This window comes from Triturus cristatus, chromosome 5_1 (assembly GCF_964204655.1).
Source record: "Triturus cristatus chromosome 5_1, aTriCri1.1, whole genome shotgun sequence".
Classification (NCBI taxonomy): domain Eukaryota; kingdom Metazoa; phylum Chordata; class Amphibia; order Caudata; family Salamandridae; genus Triturus; species Triturus cristatus.
In genome coordinates this window covers 635,218,067-635,235,730 of record NC_140587.1, presented here as the reverse complement: position 1 = coordinate 635,235,730, position 17,664 = coordinate 635,218,067, and the positions used below count along the sequence as shown (strand labels likewise).

Here is a 17,664-nt window from a genome sequence, read left to right as displayed (position 1 = left end):
AAAAAAAAATGGGCCAGACCCTGTAGAGGTTGCAACAACTAATTTTTTTTTATGATCTATAGAGAACAAATTATTGTAGTTTGCATGGAACATTTTGTGAACACCTAGTAACGAGCTTTCGGCGACAGACTACGGAAAATGGTGTGAAAAAATGTTGAGTGGTGATTTGTATTTATTTCCAGTAAAATTAGTGTCTCAAAGTGAAACAAGTGTGTGCAGCAAGCAGTAAAATATTTATTGGGGTTCCGTAATTACAGCTGGTTCAGCAATTACAGCAGCTTCAGCACTGCAGGCAGCAACCCGCAGATTAGCTCTTCCCAGTCGCGCTGCTGCTTTTTTTTGGTGTTTGGGGCGGGGGGGGGGGCTTGGATAAGCGTGATATCCTGCATGTGGTGTTGAAAGAAAGAGAGTACATGTAAAAAGTATTGGAATAAAACGTCAAATAAAAACGAAGTACAATGGAAGAGAACATTTGGACATCATTGTGAAATCACAATTTTGGCTGTGCGACTGGGAAGTGGGGTGTAATGTCGCTCCACACTGTCTGTAAGTTAACCTACTTGCCAGGCCCAAACCTTCCCTTTTATTACATATAGGCCACCCCTAAGGTAGGCCCTAGGCGCCCCAAGGGCAGGGTGTAGGGTATTTAAAAAGTAGGAAATGTACATTTGAGTTTTGCGTGTCCTGGTAGTGCAAAACTGTTAAATTTGTTTTTCACTAATGCCAGGTCTATCCCTCCGATAGGTTAACACAGGATTACTTTACATCATCGTTTAAGTGTAACTTCCCATTGGGAGCAGATAGAAAGATGGAGTTTGGATAGTGGAGTTTGGTGTCTCTGGGCTCACACTTTAAAAACACATATTTTAGTTAAGTTGGTTTTAAAATTGCAGATCGGAAAATGCCACTTTTAGATAGTTGACATTTTCTTTAGCCATTCTGTGCTTTTGCTTGTCTCTGAGTACACGTCTGGGTCAGGGTGACAGTTGGGCTTTGTGCATTCCTTCCAGACAGTCACACAAAGGGAGCAGGGGTGTGACATTTGCATCCTGATGGCCCATCACCATGCTGATGGGCTTTCATGCAGCAGATTAGGGTTGAGGGGCTGGCACCTGCACCTGAATAGGGCTGTGTCTGTCCCACACAGGCATGTTGTGCCTCGGAAGTCAGAACGATTTTTTTTTTTTTTTTTGAAAACCTTTATTTCGAAATTCAGGACACAGCTATTCAGCCGACAGCCCGAAGGTTCGGCAGCATTGCAAGTTAGATACAGTGATGTGTCCCCAATACAGTTCAAAGAGTAATGCAAAGGTCCGATTTTAAATAAACACAGAAAAAACACACAACAAACCCCAGCAAGGCAGAACATTGAAAGCCCATGGCGAAAGCCCCCAGGGGAGGCCGGACCCCACTCATCTACTAAGTATAAGACTGTGTGCGGAGGAAGAAGGGGAACAGCAGAGGCCCAGAACGGTTACTAAAACCAAACTGTGCTGGAAAGTAGATCAGGGGGAAAGCTGTTCCTCGGGAGGTTCCAGTTCCGGGGCAAGACATATTCCCCCCCTGTATTGGTTCCACCGCCCCCAGATGGCATGCCACTTCCGGGGGCGACCTCTAGAGCAGTAGACCGTCTTCTCCCTAAACATGCTCCAATCCATGTTCTCCTTCCACGCGGTCAGTGTAGGGGGTCCCGAGGAGCCCCATAATCGCGCGATATCCCTTTTAGCTACCATGTTACCCAGAGTCACCCATTGGGTCTGCGCCTCATCGAGGTCAGAGGGTCCCCAGACGTTCAGGAGGCAGCACCGCGCCTCCGGCTGTACTACAATGCCCGTCACCTCCCCCATAACTGCATGGACTCTCCTCCAGAATTCCACAATGACACCACATTCCCAAATGATGTGCAGGAAAGTACCCACCATACCACATCCCCTTCTGCACAGGCCGTCCTCCGAGAATCCCATGTGGACCAGCCTTGGCCCCGTCACATACACCCGGTACAGTATTTTAAGCTGTACCAGCCTCAGACGTGACGGGATCGCAACCTCCTTAGGCGAAGAAACCGCTGACTGCCAGTCCTCATTATCCAACTCAAGGCCATCCCTGGTCCACTGTTCTCTCAGCCCCAATAGCAAGTCTGCCCGGACGTTTATCAACTTCTTATATATAAGCGAAATCGTGCTCTCGGGCATATGACCATCAAGGACTCGGTCCTCAAGGGGAGAGGACTCCGGCACCTTCTCACCCTCCACGAGGACTGATCGGAGGGCGTGACGCAACTGGATATACCTAAAATACTCTGAGGGCCCTAGCTCAAACTCAGTCTGCAACTCCTCGAAGGACTTCACCCTCCCCTTATGCAGCACATCCCCCACCTTGGATATACCTATCAGATCCCACTTGTCAAAGCCCTTCGTATGCCAGAGTCTTCCCAATCTTTCCGATTCAAACAACGGGGTAGCGAGGGTTAGCCTATCTTTCCAGCCCAGCGAGTCGGTCGCCATCTTCCATACGCGCACCGCCACACCTGTGGGCCCCGTGAGGGACGAGTCTAAGGACCGCGAATACAACGCCCTGTAGTAGTTGCCGCCGCGCAGCAGCCACCTATCCATGGCATACCCAGGGCTGAGGGCAGGGCCATAAAACCCGTGGTTGATCGCGCTCAGCTGCGTGGCCCAATAGTTCCGTCGGATGTCCGGGAGCGCAATGCCCCCATCGTACCATGGGAGCGTCAACTTTGAAATAGCTATTCGCGGCCGCCCATCCCTCAGCAACGTCCGTTGGAGGCCTTCGACCTCCCGAAAGTATTTGGCCGGTACCCATTCCAAGGTGTTCTGGAGGGCGTAGAGGAAACGGGGAAGGGACATCATTTTGAACAGGGCCGCACGCCCAACAAGGGAGAGCGGCAGCCTCCGCCAACCTTCAACATCTCGCCTCAAGCGTGCCAAGGGGGGGAGCAGATTCCTCTCATAGCGCACAGCAGGATCCATGGATATAAAAATCCCCAAATACACGAAGCCCTGCTGGGCAACCTGTATCGAACATGTTCTAGGGATCGGTGGGACCTCGCCACTAAGAACGTACAAGTACGATTTGCCCCAATTAATCACAAGCCCCGAGTTCCTGCCGAACGATGCGAGTACGTCACAGACCACTATAAGTGACTTCTTAGGTGAGGCAAGATACAGCAGGATATCATCGGCATAAAGCGAAATACGGTCCTCGTGATCAGGCGACCACCGAAGGCCCCGTATATCCGGGTGCCAACGTATCCACGCAGCCAACGGTTCGAGGGTGAGGGCGAACAACAGAGGCGACAGGGGGCAGCCCTGCCGAGTACCCCTACCAAGCTGAAACGGAGTAGATGCCCGACCATTCACCACAACATCCGCTAGAGGCCCCTCGTACAGCAACCGAACCCAACTCACAAACCCGCGACCGAAACCAAACTTGGCCAGCACGGCCCATAAATATGCCCACTCCACCGTGTCAAAGGCCATCGTGGCATCAAGAGATGCCACAACAGCCGGTTCACGCAGCGTGTCCGCCCTGGCGATGACGCCATGTAGCCGCCTAAGGTTCAATGCTGTGTTTCGGTGCGGGATAAATCCAGATTGGTCCGGATGGACCAAATCGCCAAGTACCCTAATCAAACGGGTAGCCAGGAGTTTGGCCAGAATTTTCGGCTCAGCGTTGAGGAGTGAAATGGGCCGATAGGAGGCGCATCTATCTCGGGGTTTACCCTCTTTATGTATGACCACGATCGACGCCAGCCGCTGATCCAACGGAAGGATCCCATCCCCCCGCGCCTCAAAAAACATGGCGCGCAGGTGAGGGGCGACCCTATCCGGGAACAATTTGTACAGGTCGATCGGCAGTCCGTTCGGTCCAGAGGCCTTACCTGAGTTCAACGCGCGAATCGCCCCCGCCACCTCGTCAATCGTGATGTCACCATCCAAATCGTCCCTATCTATGTCAGAGAGGCAGGGCAACTCGATATCACGGAGGAGATCAGACGAGTCCTCGGGCGGCCTGTCCGACACAGAGGAATAAACCCTATGAAAATACTCCGCGAAACACTCCACAATCCCCTCAGGTTCCACAATCGCCTCTCCCCCCTCTCCAATCAACTCTGGCACCACTCTATTGACCCGTTCTTTCCTGTCCAACCACGCCAGGAGTTTCCCTGCCTTATCCCCAACGTCATAAAGGCGGCCCTGTTGTTCCCTGCTGAGGGTCTTGGCGGCGTTCGTCACCAGGTCCCTATACTCCGCCTGCTTCAGGCAAAGCTCATGCAATGAGGACTCTGTAACATCATCCTCCATATCCCCCTCAAGGGCCGCAATCTCCTCCTCCACTTGCCGCACCTCGCAATCCCTCCGGTTTTTGGCAGCCACCACCAGGGAGAGGGCCTCCCCCCGAAGCACGGTCTTAAAAGCTTCCCACAGCGACACCGCCGAGTCCACGGTTCCCAGATTGTCCTTAAAGTAATTATCTACCTTCTTTACCAGGGCGCTGCGCATCTTGGGGTCTCGGAAATACCATGGGTTGATGGGGGCCACCCTCCCTCCTCCCTCCCGACCTAGATCCAGCCGGATCCACACTGGCGAGTGATCAGAGATACCACGTGCCATGTGCCTCGCCTCGGATATCAACGAGGCATGTGCGGCCAGAGTGAGCAGGTAGTCAATCCTGGAGAGGCTACCATGCGCCCCGGAGTGAAACGTGTATTGACTCTGTGTGGGGTGCCGGAGCCTCCAGCAGTCTATCAGACCAAACGTATCCAGGAAGTCTGGAAGCCATTTCTGAGCCCCCCCTGTGTCCCTGGGCGGGTATCTATCCAACAGTCCGGAACCCACAGCGTTGAAATCCCCTCCCACTACCAGCATTCCCCCCGGGAGAGTCAGCAAAGCCCTGCCCAGTTCAGCAAATGTGGAGGCCTGCAGGGCCGGCGGGACATAAACCGAAACCAAAACCAAAGTCCTTCCTTCCCACCTCCCCGCCACCGCCACAAACCTCCCCCTATCGTCAACAATGGTGGAGTCCACCTCAAAAGGCAACGATGCTCTAACGAGGATGCCCACACCCCTGGACCCAGAAGTGAATCCCGAGTGTGCAATGAATTTATACCCCTTCCTATTCAGGGCATAGCACGTATTGCCTATGAGATGCGTCTCCTGCAGCAGGACAACGTCTGGCATTGAACGTTTCAGAAATTGCAAAACAATCCCCCTCTTGATGCGATCCCCTAAACCATTAACATTCCAGCTTATAACACTTAAGCCTCTACCCCCCATCCTCAAACGGAAAGAGGCCCACCCCACACCCGAGGCGCCACCATGGAACACTCCTGAGGATAATCATCATGCCTTGCAGAAATAAACAGAACGATTTTTAATAGCTCCATCGAATCAGGCACTATCCCTCCGAGTTGGAAGGAAGCCTTCGTCCGCCCCTTATTGAAAAAACCCACAGCAGATCCCATTACGTTCGCAAACTACCGACCTGTATCTTTACTCCCGTTGCTGGCAAAATCCTTAGAAGCAGCCATAAACAAACAGCTGAGTCATTATCTTGAAATGAATGAACATCTAGATCCTTCGCAATCCGTCTTCAGACCGGGTTTCAGCACTGAAACGGCAATCCTTGTAGTCACAGATTCCTTGAGGCTAGAAATGGATGCAGGCGGATCAGCCATTCTGGTCCTCCTAGATCTCTCCGCTGCATTCGACACAGTATCACATTCCAAGCTGATAGAAAGACTGGGACACTGTGGCATTCAAAGACAAGCTTTGAATTGGCTCCAAAACTACCTGATAGAAAGAAACCAAACAACCATGCTAGGGCCATTCAGATCAAGCAAACATGGGCTTGATAAAGGGGTCCCTCAAGGGTCTTGCCTAAGCCCTACTCTGTTTAATCTCTATATGTCTCCACTGGCCAAAATTGTTGAAGCCTGTGGATTCGAGATTATATCATACGCGGACGACACACAACTTATTTTCAAAATCAACCCTAACGCACCTACGGAAAACTTACGTTTCAAAGCAGGAATGTCTGCCATTTCTAAATGGATGACAGAGAACCTCCTCCAGTTGAACCCTAGTAAGAAGGAGATCCTGCTAGTTGGCAAAGCCTCTCTCTCTTGGTCTACAGAATGGTGGCCCGAGGACCTGGGCCCGGCCCCGATCCCGAAGGAAAGCGTGAAGAACTTGGGGTTTATACTCAACAAAGCACTTTCTATGAAAGACCATATTGCCACAATCACTAGCTCCTGCTACTACAGCCTGCGATTGTTGAGAAAGATGCTTCCGTATCTACCCACTAAGCACCGAAAAACGTTAGTCCAGGCTATGGTGATAAGCCGTCTTGATTACGGAAATGCAATGCTGGCTGAACTCAGCTCTTCCTTGTTAAGGAAATTACAAGTCATCCAGAACACGGCGGCCCGAATGATCCTTCATCGCCCGGCCGGCTCACCGTCAGCCCCCATCTTAGCAGAACTACATTGGCTTCCTATTAGGAAGCGGTCCCAATTCAAGACCTGTTGTCTCACGTACAAAGCCCTAAACGGCTTAGGCCCAAAATATTTGGCTAATAAACTAATCAATAAGACCCCGATCTTCAATTTACGCTCCAATGCCATGGAATTGCTGAAAACCCCTAGAATTCGCCGGGCCCGTTGAGGGGCTAAGTCGTTCTCTTGTCTTGCACAGCGGTACTGGAATTCCCTTCCAATCGCCATCCGGAAATGCCCATCCTTTGCTGCATTTAAGAAAAAGCTGAAAACCTTTCTATTCCTTGCCCCGTAATGATAAAGTGGATGCCCTCTCTCCTCCTGTTCTTCCGTCCTCAGTAACGATCAAAGCAAGCGCTGAGATGCCCCCGGGTGATTCGCGCGCTATAGAACATTTCGTAACATAACATAACACACAAAGAGCTGCGTACTCCCCTGTAGTGCGTCTGAGGAGCAGGGACCCTCTGAGGATCAAAGGCCTCTTTTTTTTTTTCTCCCCCACTTCAAAGACACATTTTGGTACGAGTATTGGACCCCATGAGACCCCAAAGTAATTTACTTGGGGGTCCTGAGGAGACTCTGCATCTACGAGGAGCTACGATGCCAGGAGGGACTGCCACTTTGCTACTGCATTGCTGAGTTGGCCTGCTACAAGCTGATTGCTGTGTTGGCAGGAGGGACTATCACTGTGCATTGTGCACTGCTGTGTTGACTTGCTGCCTCTGCAGTGAGGGAGGAAGGAACCTGTCCTCTACATCCCACCCGTACCCAAGAACTCCAAAGGTTTGTTAAGCTTTCCTCCTGTTGTGGAAGACTCAGGTCCATCAAAGTTTTCCTTGTGCTCAGACCGGGGCACTGCCTGCAAAACGCCATCTACTGTGGTGCTTTTTAAAACTTTTATTGTGCCACAAATTGCACTCTCATCATTAAGTGCCTGCTGTTCTGGCTCCAATCAACTTACTTTTTCCCTCTGAGTTTCACCAATCAAAATTGCTTACATCTCACTTTGCACTACAACACCGTGGGATAAGTGCTGCTCTGCCAGGACCAAGAGTTTCCCCTTTCCTCCTGCTTTGATCATAGTTGGTGCTGCCGGCCTGTCAGCTGGGCGCAGCACACTGTGAATGAGGGGCCTCTTCTGCAAGGATTAGGGTCACCCGCATACTCCCACCCTGACCAGCAGACAGACTTGAGTGCCACTGCGGGGGAGTCTTGCTGAATTCGCTCTGCAGAAGCCTCCCTCAGGGCTGTGCCTCTGGAGAATGCAGCCGTGCAGCTTCACCACTGCAACCTCTGGACTCCCCTAAGCCCCCCTCCCCCTTTTTGCCAGGAACTGGATTGACAACGACCAAGGGGCCTCGGTCTGATGCGAGCGCAGAAGCTGTCCTCGTGAGTGCCTACTATCCCTAACAGTGGCAATTCTTTTTGGTCTGAGTAGTTCCGCCGCTCCCTTTATCCTGAGCGGGCCCGCTGCTGACTTTGGACTGAACGGGCCCACTGCTTTTGTTGTGCAGCTGGATTCCAGTGTGTGACCAGAACGGTACCATTGCTGACTTTGAAACGAGTGGACCCACTGTCTGCATTGATAGTATAGGGCGCACTCTAGTCTCTTTGGAAGGCACAAGTTGTGCACTGCTAACATTAGGTGTCCCCTAGTTTCTTTGAAGATCAGCGTTGCTCCTATGACACCGAGGGCAGTTGGCGGGAAAATTACTTTGGCGACATTCCAGTTACCTCCTTCTGAAGCGGAGGCGGAAGGTATACAAATTACTGTATCTCCCTTAATGGGAGCGCCCTCATCTTTGAGCATTGTGGTTTGCTGGTACTGCCTCTCCCCTTCCGAAATCCCAGTGACTGCTCTGAAGAGGGAAGGAAGGGGTGGGTAATTTGAAAGTACTGCATGTTTACTTACTTGTACTACATCTGAGTGGTCGTTGCATTACCAGCAAGCACTCCTAACAGGAGAACATCACTGGTTACATCCCTCACAGAATTTACCGCAAACACCAGAATAGATGTGCATGGCGCGCTCATATGTGTTAACTATATATTGGGTTTAGAAGGACTGTAGCTGAGCCTAAATTATCGTAAAGGCTCTAAAAGGAGCCCAGTGTTGAAATACTGCTCCATGATCTGATTTTATTTAAGATTACATATCTCTTGATTTATTGATTTTAATTCGTTTAGTTTTGAGTCTAGTTTTATGAGAGAATGAATACCCATTTTTGTAAATTTTGGTGTGGAGTCTTGAGGTAAGCCTGACTGCTCTGTGCCAAACTACCAGAGGGTGAGCACAGATTAATTTAGGGTGTGTATCTGACTTACCCTGAGTGGTGGGTTTTGCTTGACTCAGGTGCGTACCCTAGCCAACCAGAAACCCCATTTCTAACAATTTGGTTATGTAATGTGGTAACACCAGACAAGCATTAAAGCATGAGTGCACATTTATCAGTTAATTAATGTGGAAATATACAAGTTAGAACTTTATTTGCACACAAAACTCAAATATATACAGAAATTGAGAAGATGGCCACAAAATAAATGACTAAATACAGAAGGAAATGTTAAAAAAAGAAATACCATAAAAATGTGATCCCTAGTTCTAAACAAAACTCACATAGGTTCCACACTGCAGCTTTGATGAATGGGAGATCACATCCTGCCCTCCTCTACTCTTCGCTCTCCCTGGCCCCCACCAACCAAAAAAGTACCTTCCTATGACAGTTTTCCAACAAGAGCTGTGGCACTGCCATTGCCAACAACACCTTAAGAAGCTCCACAAAATCGAACAGCGGATAAAACGCATTGGATTTGGTCACCTTCATGCTGAGTGGCTCACTGTTTCTGCACCTGCTACTCATGTTGTGAATCTCCTTGGTGGGTCGTTTATAACAGCACCAAAGTGTAAGTGGTATTTGTACCCTGGTTTCAAATCTACTCTGTCTGGCTGCAGTGAATTGCCCCATCCAGCTGGAGGACTGCCTCAGTCCTCCATTGCCAAAGATATGGGGCATCCAGGATGTCCCTCCTGGAGCCTCTCCTTCCAGGGGCCGCTACTTAAATCACACCCCTCGCCTCCTGTAAATTAAAGTAACTTATTTTTGAGCTGTGAGGGGCATGTAATGTCATGTAAACGATCTATGCATTTTTAGGTAACGTTTTATCATTCTGCTTCCACCCTTCTCACCAAGTCATCAATTCAGATTTAGAGATAAATGCCACCAAGAAGCCTATTTATATATAAAACATAAGCATTAGTACCAAATACTGGCTATTGTATACTAACATTATTATTTTATTATTATTATTACAACAGTTATAAAGCGCATCAGCTACCTCAAACAGAGGTGTCCCGGCGCTAGCATAGTCCAGCAAGACATGGGATTAACTGTTACCCCCGCTTGCAGTGTGTTTGCACTGCGCAATCATACACAATTGTGTTGCTGTCCAAGGCATCTCCTGAATATCCTGAGATAGCAAGTCTGGATATAATAGTAGGTTTGTTCACTAAGTTTGTTTTCTCGAAATGAGGTTGCAAGGCTAGTAAATTATCCGGGCATTTCTGTTATTCTCTCCACCCACTGTTTTTGCCAGATTGTGCAAGTTTACAATTAAAAGACAAAGATTCCCAATTAGAAATGGAACTCAATACAGTATTGAACGCTAAATTCAGTATCTCTCAGTGACCACAAAATGTGAGTTGGGTCTTTCAAGATAAACCCGTGTATATTTCATTAATCCATGATCGATCTTGATGTAGACCGTGCAAATGGAAATGCTTCTCTCAGCCTTAACTACCAACTCTGGGGGCATCCTATATTTTAAAGCTCATGTCATTTCAGGCAGGTGCTTATCATATGCACATGACTCTTGGTCCCATCTCAAAAGAAACAGAACAGCTTTCAATATTTGACCACATCTTTTAGGATTATAATATGACATATATTTGTAAAGCGCTAGAGTTTTTTATTGGCACTACCTGTAAGAAATTGAGTTATTAGTTGGGAAGGATGTTATTAGTTGGCTTGGATGTGAGTCCTTCTCAAGTAACAAATGTGCAGCCTTCACTCTACTGGGAATCAAGAACCCGGTTGTATCATTTGACTCTCTCAGGGTAGCGAGGCAGAGCAGTCCAAGGCCTGCCCAGGAAAGGTGTGTGGGCTAGTACCCAGTATTACAGGTACCCTACAAATAACACTCAAAATATAATTGGACAGCCTGTGCATTTACTTATAAGAAAAAAGAAGAGTACTTTATTACGCACACACTGCTCAGTATCACTTATTCATTTACAAGCAAACACATGATGTCAGATATAGTGACACGCTGCAAATCGTTCACACCCCTAGCAAGCCCTGAAACCTCGAACTTCAATATCTCCCCACATACACTAGGCACCATATAATGGAGTGTAGTTATCAAAAGGCAGGCATACTTGCTTTTTCAGGCTGTCATCGCATTATTAAAAGAATAAATATATCATGGTAAATCAGTGCAAAACAATTAAAACAAATAAAGATGGTACCCTGTTACAATGGCATTAAATAATCACTTCTCGCATTTAGCGTTATTTTCTTAGAGCAAAATGCACTACGCCAGGATGCATTTTTGCGCTAAGAAAAAGCACTAAATGCATCCGAACACGAATAGCATACCGCCACTCACACTTGCTAAATAAATGTGCTCTCGCAGTAGGATTTATGGGTAATTCTGTTTCAAAGACTAACACGGAATTACCGAAATTACTCCAAGTACTCTGGCATAATTGAAATTCCACCCAGGCCTAATTGCAAACACTTGTACCCTGGCCCTCTCGCCTGTTGATCAATGCTATATTGGTCCCTAATCAAGTATGACACTAATGCATTGAAAAATATTTGTGAATCAGGCGAAAGGTGACTAAACGACTTTATTTTATCAAAAAGACGTAACATCAGATACTTCAGATTAAATAATATACCTACGATCGAGGAAGCACATTTGAAAAGTCAATTCAATAAACATTGGAAAAGGAGTCCGTGTGGTATTGTTTGGTAGATATCTCCCTTGGAAATCTGCTGGAAGTTGTTTTCTTTTTAGGAACACACTTGCTCAGATGTGCTTTGTCAAAGGGGGTCTTTTAACGAGTGTGTATGTTATATGTGCGTACGCCTACTGCAGTTTACCGAGATGTTTGCAGACGTTTTCCCCATTTGTCACAAAGTTGGGCTGGATGTAGAGGTGCGCGCGGGCACGTGGCAGCATTACTTCCCAGCGCCGCCTGCCTGCCTGTCTGTGGAGCTGTGAATGTGCGCACGTGTTAATGCGAAGTGTGCTCTGAAGCTTTCTTGTGACAGTAGTCCCCTGTGCTGCTAGGAAATGTGCGAGGTATGCCGTGCCGCCTGCCTTTCTCTGCTAAACTGCCTAGCGATATCGCCTAAATTGGCAAATGAAAGAGTACAGTATTTCTCGGTTGCTATAGCTGTGATGTCATGCGCTGATACTGACCTGCGATTGGTTATTTTGTCTTTCAGATTCACTGCCTGTAGTTCAGCACAAAGAAAGGGGATAAAGCCAAGACTCCCACATCCTTCACCGAGAACAAAGGAGGCAGCGGAGCAGAATAATACACATTGTGACTGGTGTTTTTTTGTGTTGCACAAACGCTGTTTTTAAGGTACCGAATGAGCTGTGAGATGAGGAGCTGCTGCTAGTGCTCAGATTCCGGTGTTCGTCTGCTATTCAGTGTGCTTGATGTACATGTTTCTACACAGTGCATATAGGAGAACGAAGAAGAGAATCCAAAACGGCTGCGGGGGAGAGACCACCAAACATGCCTACAGAAACACTACAGACAGGTAGCATGGGGAAGCAGGCCAGCCCCACAGCTGCTTTCACGTCTGCTGTTCCTCTGCGCATCCTGAATAAAGGACCAGACTACTTCCGCAGGCAGGCGGAGCCTAACCCCAAGAGACTTAGTGCAGTGGAGAGGCTAGAAGCTGACAAAGCCAAGTACGTGAAGAGCCAGGAGGTGATCAATGCCAAACAGGAACCCGTCAAGCCAGCGGTGCTTGCAAAACCACCAGTCTGCCCCGCCGGCAAGCGAGCCTTGAGCAGCCCTACAACAAAAATGTTTAACAACGGAAAGAATGAGAGCAGCGTGCAAAGAGAAAATTTAAAGCTTGAAATTCTGAAGAACATCATCAACAGCTCTGAGGGCTCAAGCTCCGGGTCTGGCCACAAACACAGTTCTCGAAATTGGCTTCCTCACAGATCTGACTCAACAGAACTCAACCGGCATTCATTTGCAGAATCCTTAAAGGTTTACCCCACTCACGACCACTCTAGCCCTCAAGAGAGCAGCTCGAACATTAGCCGCAGACTGCTAGAGAAGTCTAGTGAAACTTTCCTACACGTGTCCCATAGCTCATCTGACATTAGAAAGGTAAACAGCGGCAAGCCTTTGAAAGCAATACCATGCAGCAGTTCCGCCCCGCCTCTGCCTCCCAAACCCAAGCTTGCCACCCTCTCGCTCCTCAAATCTCCAGAGAACGATGGGTTGGATACTGGCTGTGGAGTGAGCCGAAGGCCGTCTCTGCAGCGGTCTAAATCAGACTTAAGTGACCGCTACTTTCGGGTAGATGCAGATGTTGAGAGGTTCTTTAATTATTGTGGACTGGATCCTGAAGAGCTTGAAAACCTTGGAATGGAAAATTTTGCAAGGGCTAATTCGGATATTATATCCCTCAACTTTCGCAGTGCAAGCATGATCAGCTCGGACTGCGAACAGTCTCAGGATAGCAACAGTGACCTTAGAAATGACGACAGTGCCAATGACCGTGTGCCGTACGGCATTTCTGCCATTGAGAGAAATGCCAGAATCATCAAATGGTTGTATAGCATCAAGCAAGTCCGAGAATCACAGAAAGTGTCCCATGTGTGAGAGCCAGCGAGAGTGCTGGCCTAAGTGAAGAGAAGATTGTATCCTTGTCTGTGAAGTTTCAGTTGTGAAGTCTACTTGAGGTCCTGTACACTTCTCAGATCGCTTTGTGTTGCTTGTTGTGCAATATTTTCAAGTTGCATGCCTGACAACATGTGAGCTGACCTGGCTTCCACTTGAACAAATAAATACCGAGCCTGGCTGAGCATATGCATTATCTGCCAAAAGTTTAAGACCAGAATTTAACTAGGGCTTCATTTGTTTTAATAATGTTTACACCTGTAAAGGCTAGGTCATTTCTTTAACTTGTATCTAGTCTAATGTATTTTAATATTGCGATTACTGGTTCTGTTAGCAGTTATCCTGTTGGTGTTCGGAAGTTAAAACAGTTAAAGTATTAAATAAAGACATAACAACGAAAAGTGTTTTGGTAAACAAATGCATTGGCAACAGTAGGCAATGTGCCTAAAAAAGTTGTTACTGAATATATTATTTAAATGATAAATATATTTTTAAATCATTTACTAAATTGGAAATGACCTCAGCTATTACTTGGAAAGTGTGATTGGTGGGGATGATCATAGAATCTAAGGCTGTGGGAAAGTACCTAGTGTGGTGGCCCCCATATCGTGATGGCTATTTCAATATCTTAAGTTGTGGCTCCTGTTCACTCTTTAGCCATAAATGTCGCCTAAACAAAAGGAACGGGGGAATAGTTAAAGGTAAAAGCACATTTTGCCTTTCCCCTCCTCCACCCAGATACCTAGTCTTAAACCTTTGTCTATAAACGTTGAATTGTTTTGCTGATATTGAATGCCTTCCTTGGTCATGCAGTCGTGACTACAGCTGCAGTCCGTTGTCGTTTTCTAGTCGCCGAACATTTCGTTAAGCGAAAATGGAAATACACAGCCATATCAGTATCAAAGCATCTTACTCCGAAGTGATTCCACCCATCCAGTGGCCGAACTGTACCCCAGAAACTGTGGTTTATGTTGTCTTGCATAATGTCCCCATCTCGGCTGTGAAAGTTCTGCCCAACACGTTTGCAGCTTTGGTCTTCTTACACTTTGTGCTGTCAGTCTGTTACAAATATTTTACCTTTTCTTTTTTTTAAACTTTGATCATTACTTGTGGTTTTATCGATTGTCTTGAATTTCATCTGTTGGGCAGAAGCAAAAGTCCAGTGGTCAGACTCCTTGTTTTTGTATTGTGCTACGGAGTATATTGCAGCACTACCTTATCGTCCATCAGCCGAGAGGCATCTTTTTTATTGTGTACATGCTGTAAGGATTTGTATATACTTCAGTTGTTATTGAATCTTTAAAAAAAGTGTCATGCTAATAAATAGCTCTTGGTGAAATTGCTGTGTTTAACTTTGCTTTGTGTAATTGCTTTTGCTTTAGTAATAACAATAATTAGAATATAGTGAAACATCTCTTGACCCGAGCGTCTATATAAAAATTAAGAGACTATGTGATGGAAATAACATTGTTGGCTTTATTTTAAAAATACTTACCTTTAAAAAAAAAAAAAAAAGTTTAATATTGTATAATTAAACAAATGCAAGTCTGAAGAACCGAAACACACCAAACTCGTCTTTGTTGGAAATATACAAAAAAAAAAAATAAGTTAGACACTGGTAACACCCTAATGTCCTCAAATAGCAATGCTGCTATCACCATTGGAATTGAGTGGGCCCCCTTAATTTTTTAGTTGATCTAATATATGTCCACCATGTAACACAACTCCTTTCTCCTTCCTCATAATAGCCCAGTGAGCCTTCATTGCGGCATCAGCAGAAAAATACCTTTCTACCTAATATGAAAAAGAGGCAGGCCAAACTTCCCCTGCAGAGTCTCACAGAGAACAAGTATTGGCATAGCCAAAAGGTCTCGCTTTTGGGACCTTATAAGTATTTAGTTATGCAGCGCAATATCCTTGGTGCAACAACATTAACTGTTGCATGGTTAAACACTTATAACGCCCCAAAGGCGAGACCTATTGGCTATGCCAATGCTTTTTTTTAAAAAAAGGTCAAGCAGTGCTATCAGGCTCCGGCTGCCACTTAGAGGAAGAGAGAGAGGTGGGTAAAGAGGGGTAGAGAGAGAGGTCGAGTGAGGCAGAGAGGTCGAGTGAGGCAGAGAGGTCGAGTGAGGTAGAGAGGTCGAGTGAGGTAGAGTGAGGTAGAGAGAGAGAGAGAGAGAGAGACCGCTGCTTAGGCAAGACCAAAAAACGGGGTGAGAGGTCAGGAAGAGGGAAGTGTGAATCTTTCAGTTTTTTTTTCCAGGGACACCATGTTGTCTCAAAACTGGCCCGTCTCTCTTTACAACAGACAGAGTCCCTTTTCTACTAGAGCTGCTGTTGGCTTCCTTTGTGATTCTTAAATTAAGAACCTTTCCTTTTCCCTCCAAGGGATGCTGACCATCCCACTTATGATTTTTGCTGCTTATTGGGACTTTAAAAATCCAGATTTCTGTGTACTCTGTACCTGATCCATCATGGAATATATGTTGCATTTCTCTGTAATGCCTCTATTGAGATTTGCAATAAAACCCTTTAACTTTTTTAAATCTAGAACTCAGTACTGGAGTGGTCCTAGTCACTATTTTAATTACTTGAGATTATGGGCCTGATGACAATGAGAGTGGTGCCTTATCACAAGATCATGGCTTCCAGAGCTAAGCTGCCAAAGGTAAATATACGAATGACCCAAATATTGGTGTGCAGCACATTATTAGGGTTCGGCTCCCTAGAGTCACAAATCGATTGAATACAATTATAGCAGACTCTGCATTGCTGGGACTTGTTAATACATCTGCCACACAGCATTTTCGTTCTGCTGAAAAATGTTAATAAGACGTCCTTTCTGACATTGTGCTCTTCTCTTTCAAACATGTATTTCATGAGCAGGCTCATCAGTAAGAGGCAGAACATCAAAAGGCAGACTACGAATAAAGTGATCACAACACAAAGTATGCAGTGTTCACAGGGGTTGCAAAATAATATAATGTACTGCTTTCAAACACGTGCATAGGTTTTCAATGGCGTTAAGCAATAAAGTTATAAATGTTGATTGGAAAGCATGAAGAACAATGAAAATCATTGCTAAGCAGCAAGGAAATGTTTCTTATTACACTAAGGGTGGAGTGTATTTTTTATCAAAACATTTCAAATAGGACTATGAAAGAAGAAATTGCTTATTAACCAACATCTTTGAATGTTACTAAAATGTTGTCAAATCGATGAAGAAACAGATTAGTTTTTGTAATTGGAAGTGCGCCCATAATATAATAAATTGACAAGCATGATTATCAGTGGACTTCCAGGAATACACGAAAATATATACAAAACTGAGCTTAGATACAAATGAGAACCCAAGTGTAAGCTACTAAATCTATTTTTTAGTTGTTTAATTTGTTATGTGTTTTACTTGACCTCTGAGCACAAATATATTTGTAAATTTACATTTTTAATTGAAAATTTTGACAGCGCAAGGAAACACATAACTTGATGAGCTACTCAGAAATGTAGCAAATGCAGGATCTTTGTATTGTACATGTTGTGAAAAATATAAAGATATGTTTTTTGCTCGAAAATTTTTTCCTGTTCCAAAGAAATACACGTCTAAGCCACAAATAAAAAAAAAATATTAGAGAGGGGTCCGTCACAAGACAACGTCAGTGGTTTTAATCTGAACATGTCTGTCTGTACCATGTCAAGTGCAACTGTTTCTCAGTGCTTCAGGCCACAGTGCATTAAACGCTCACTAGTGGAATAAAAATGATAGGCAAGTACCAAGTTCGAATCCTAAGCCATCCTTTAGAAGTCGGTAAACTTAGTACTATTCAAATGGGCAATAACACCTGCTATTAATAATGTTTAGAAATGGCTGAAGTGTGGTATGAAAAGCTCTAAGTCAATGTTGCCATTGCAATCGGGTACGTATACGTGTTTTCTTAATAAACATAAAACAGCTTTAGGTAAAACAGTATTACACCACTGTCTACAGACAACAGTGTTCACATGACGTACCAAGCTTCACACAGGAACCCAGCAAACACAAATATTATGCATCTAGAAAAATCCAGACAATGCGGGGCACGTGGGTCAGCACTCCAAATATAGTGGTGGTTGTCTTTTCAAGGCGATAGTCGAAAACATTGTACTTTCTGCTGCTACGGCAGGCAGCAAGGCACTCAAGCGGCTTTTCAGACCAGCCCAGGGAGGA

General features: G+C 46.0%; 1 protein-coding gene across 8 annotated transcripts in view; it reads left to right on the top strand.

Annotated features, from left to right (window-relative positions):
* The window catches only part of FAM110B (family with sequence similarity 110 member B), a 444,727-nt gene extending 429,918 nt beyond the window's left edge, over positions 1 to 14,809 (top strand). For all 8 annotated transcript variants that reach the window (XM_085605581.1, XM_085605580.1, XM_085605574.1 and 5 more), the window contains one exon: positions 12,031 to 14,809. In XM_085605581.1, the coding sequence (XP_085461707.1) occupies positions 12,330 to 13,439 (1,110 nt within the window). In that variant the 5' untranslated portion in view covers positions 12,031 to 12,329 and the 3' untranslated portion in view covers positions 13,440 to 14,809. The remainder of the gene's footprint in view (positions 1 to 12,030) is intronic.
* The last annotated feature ends 2,855 nt before the right edge of the window (positions 14,810 to 17,664 follow it).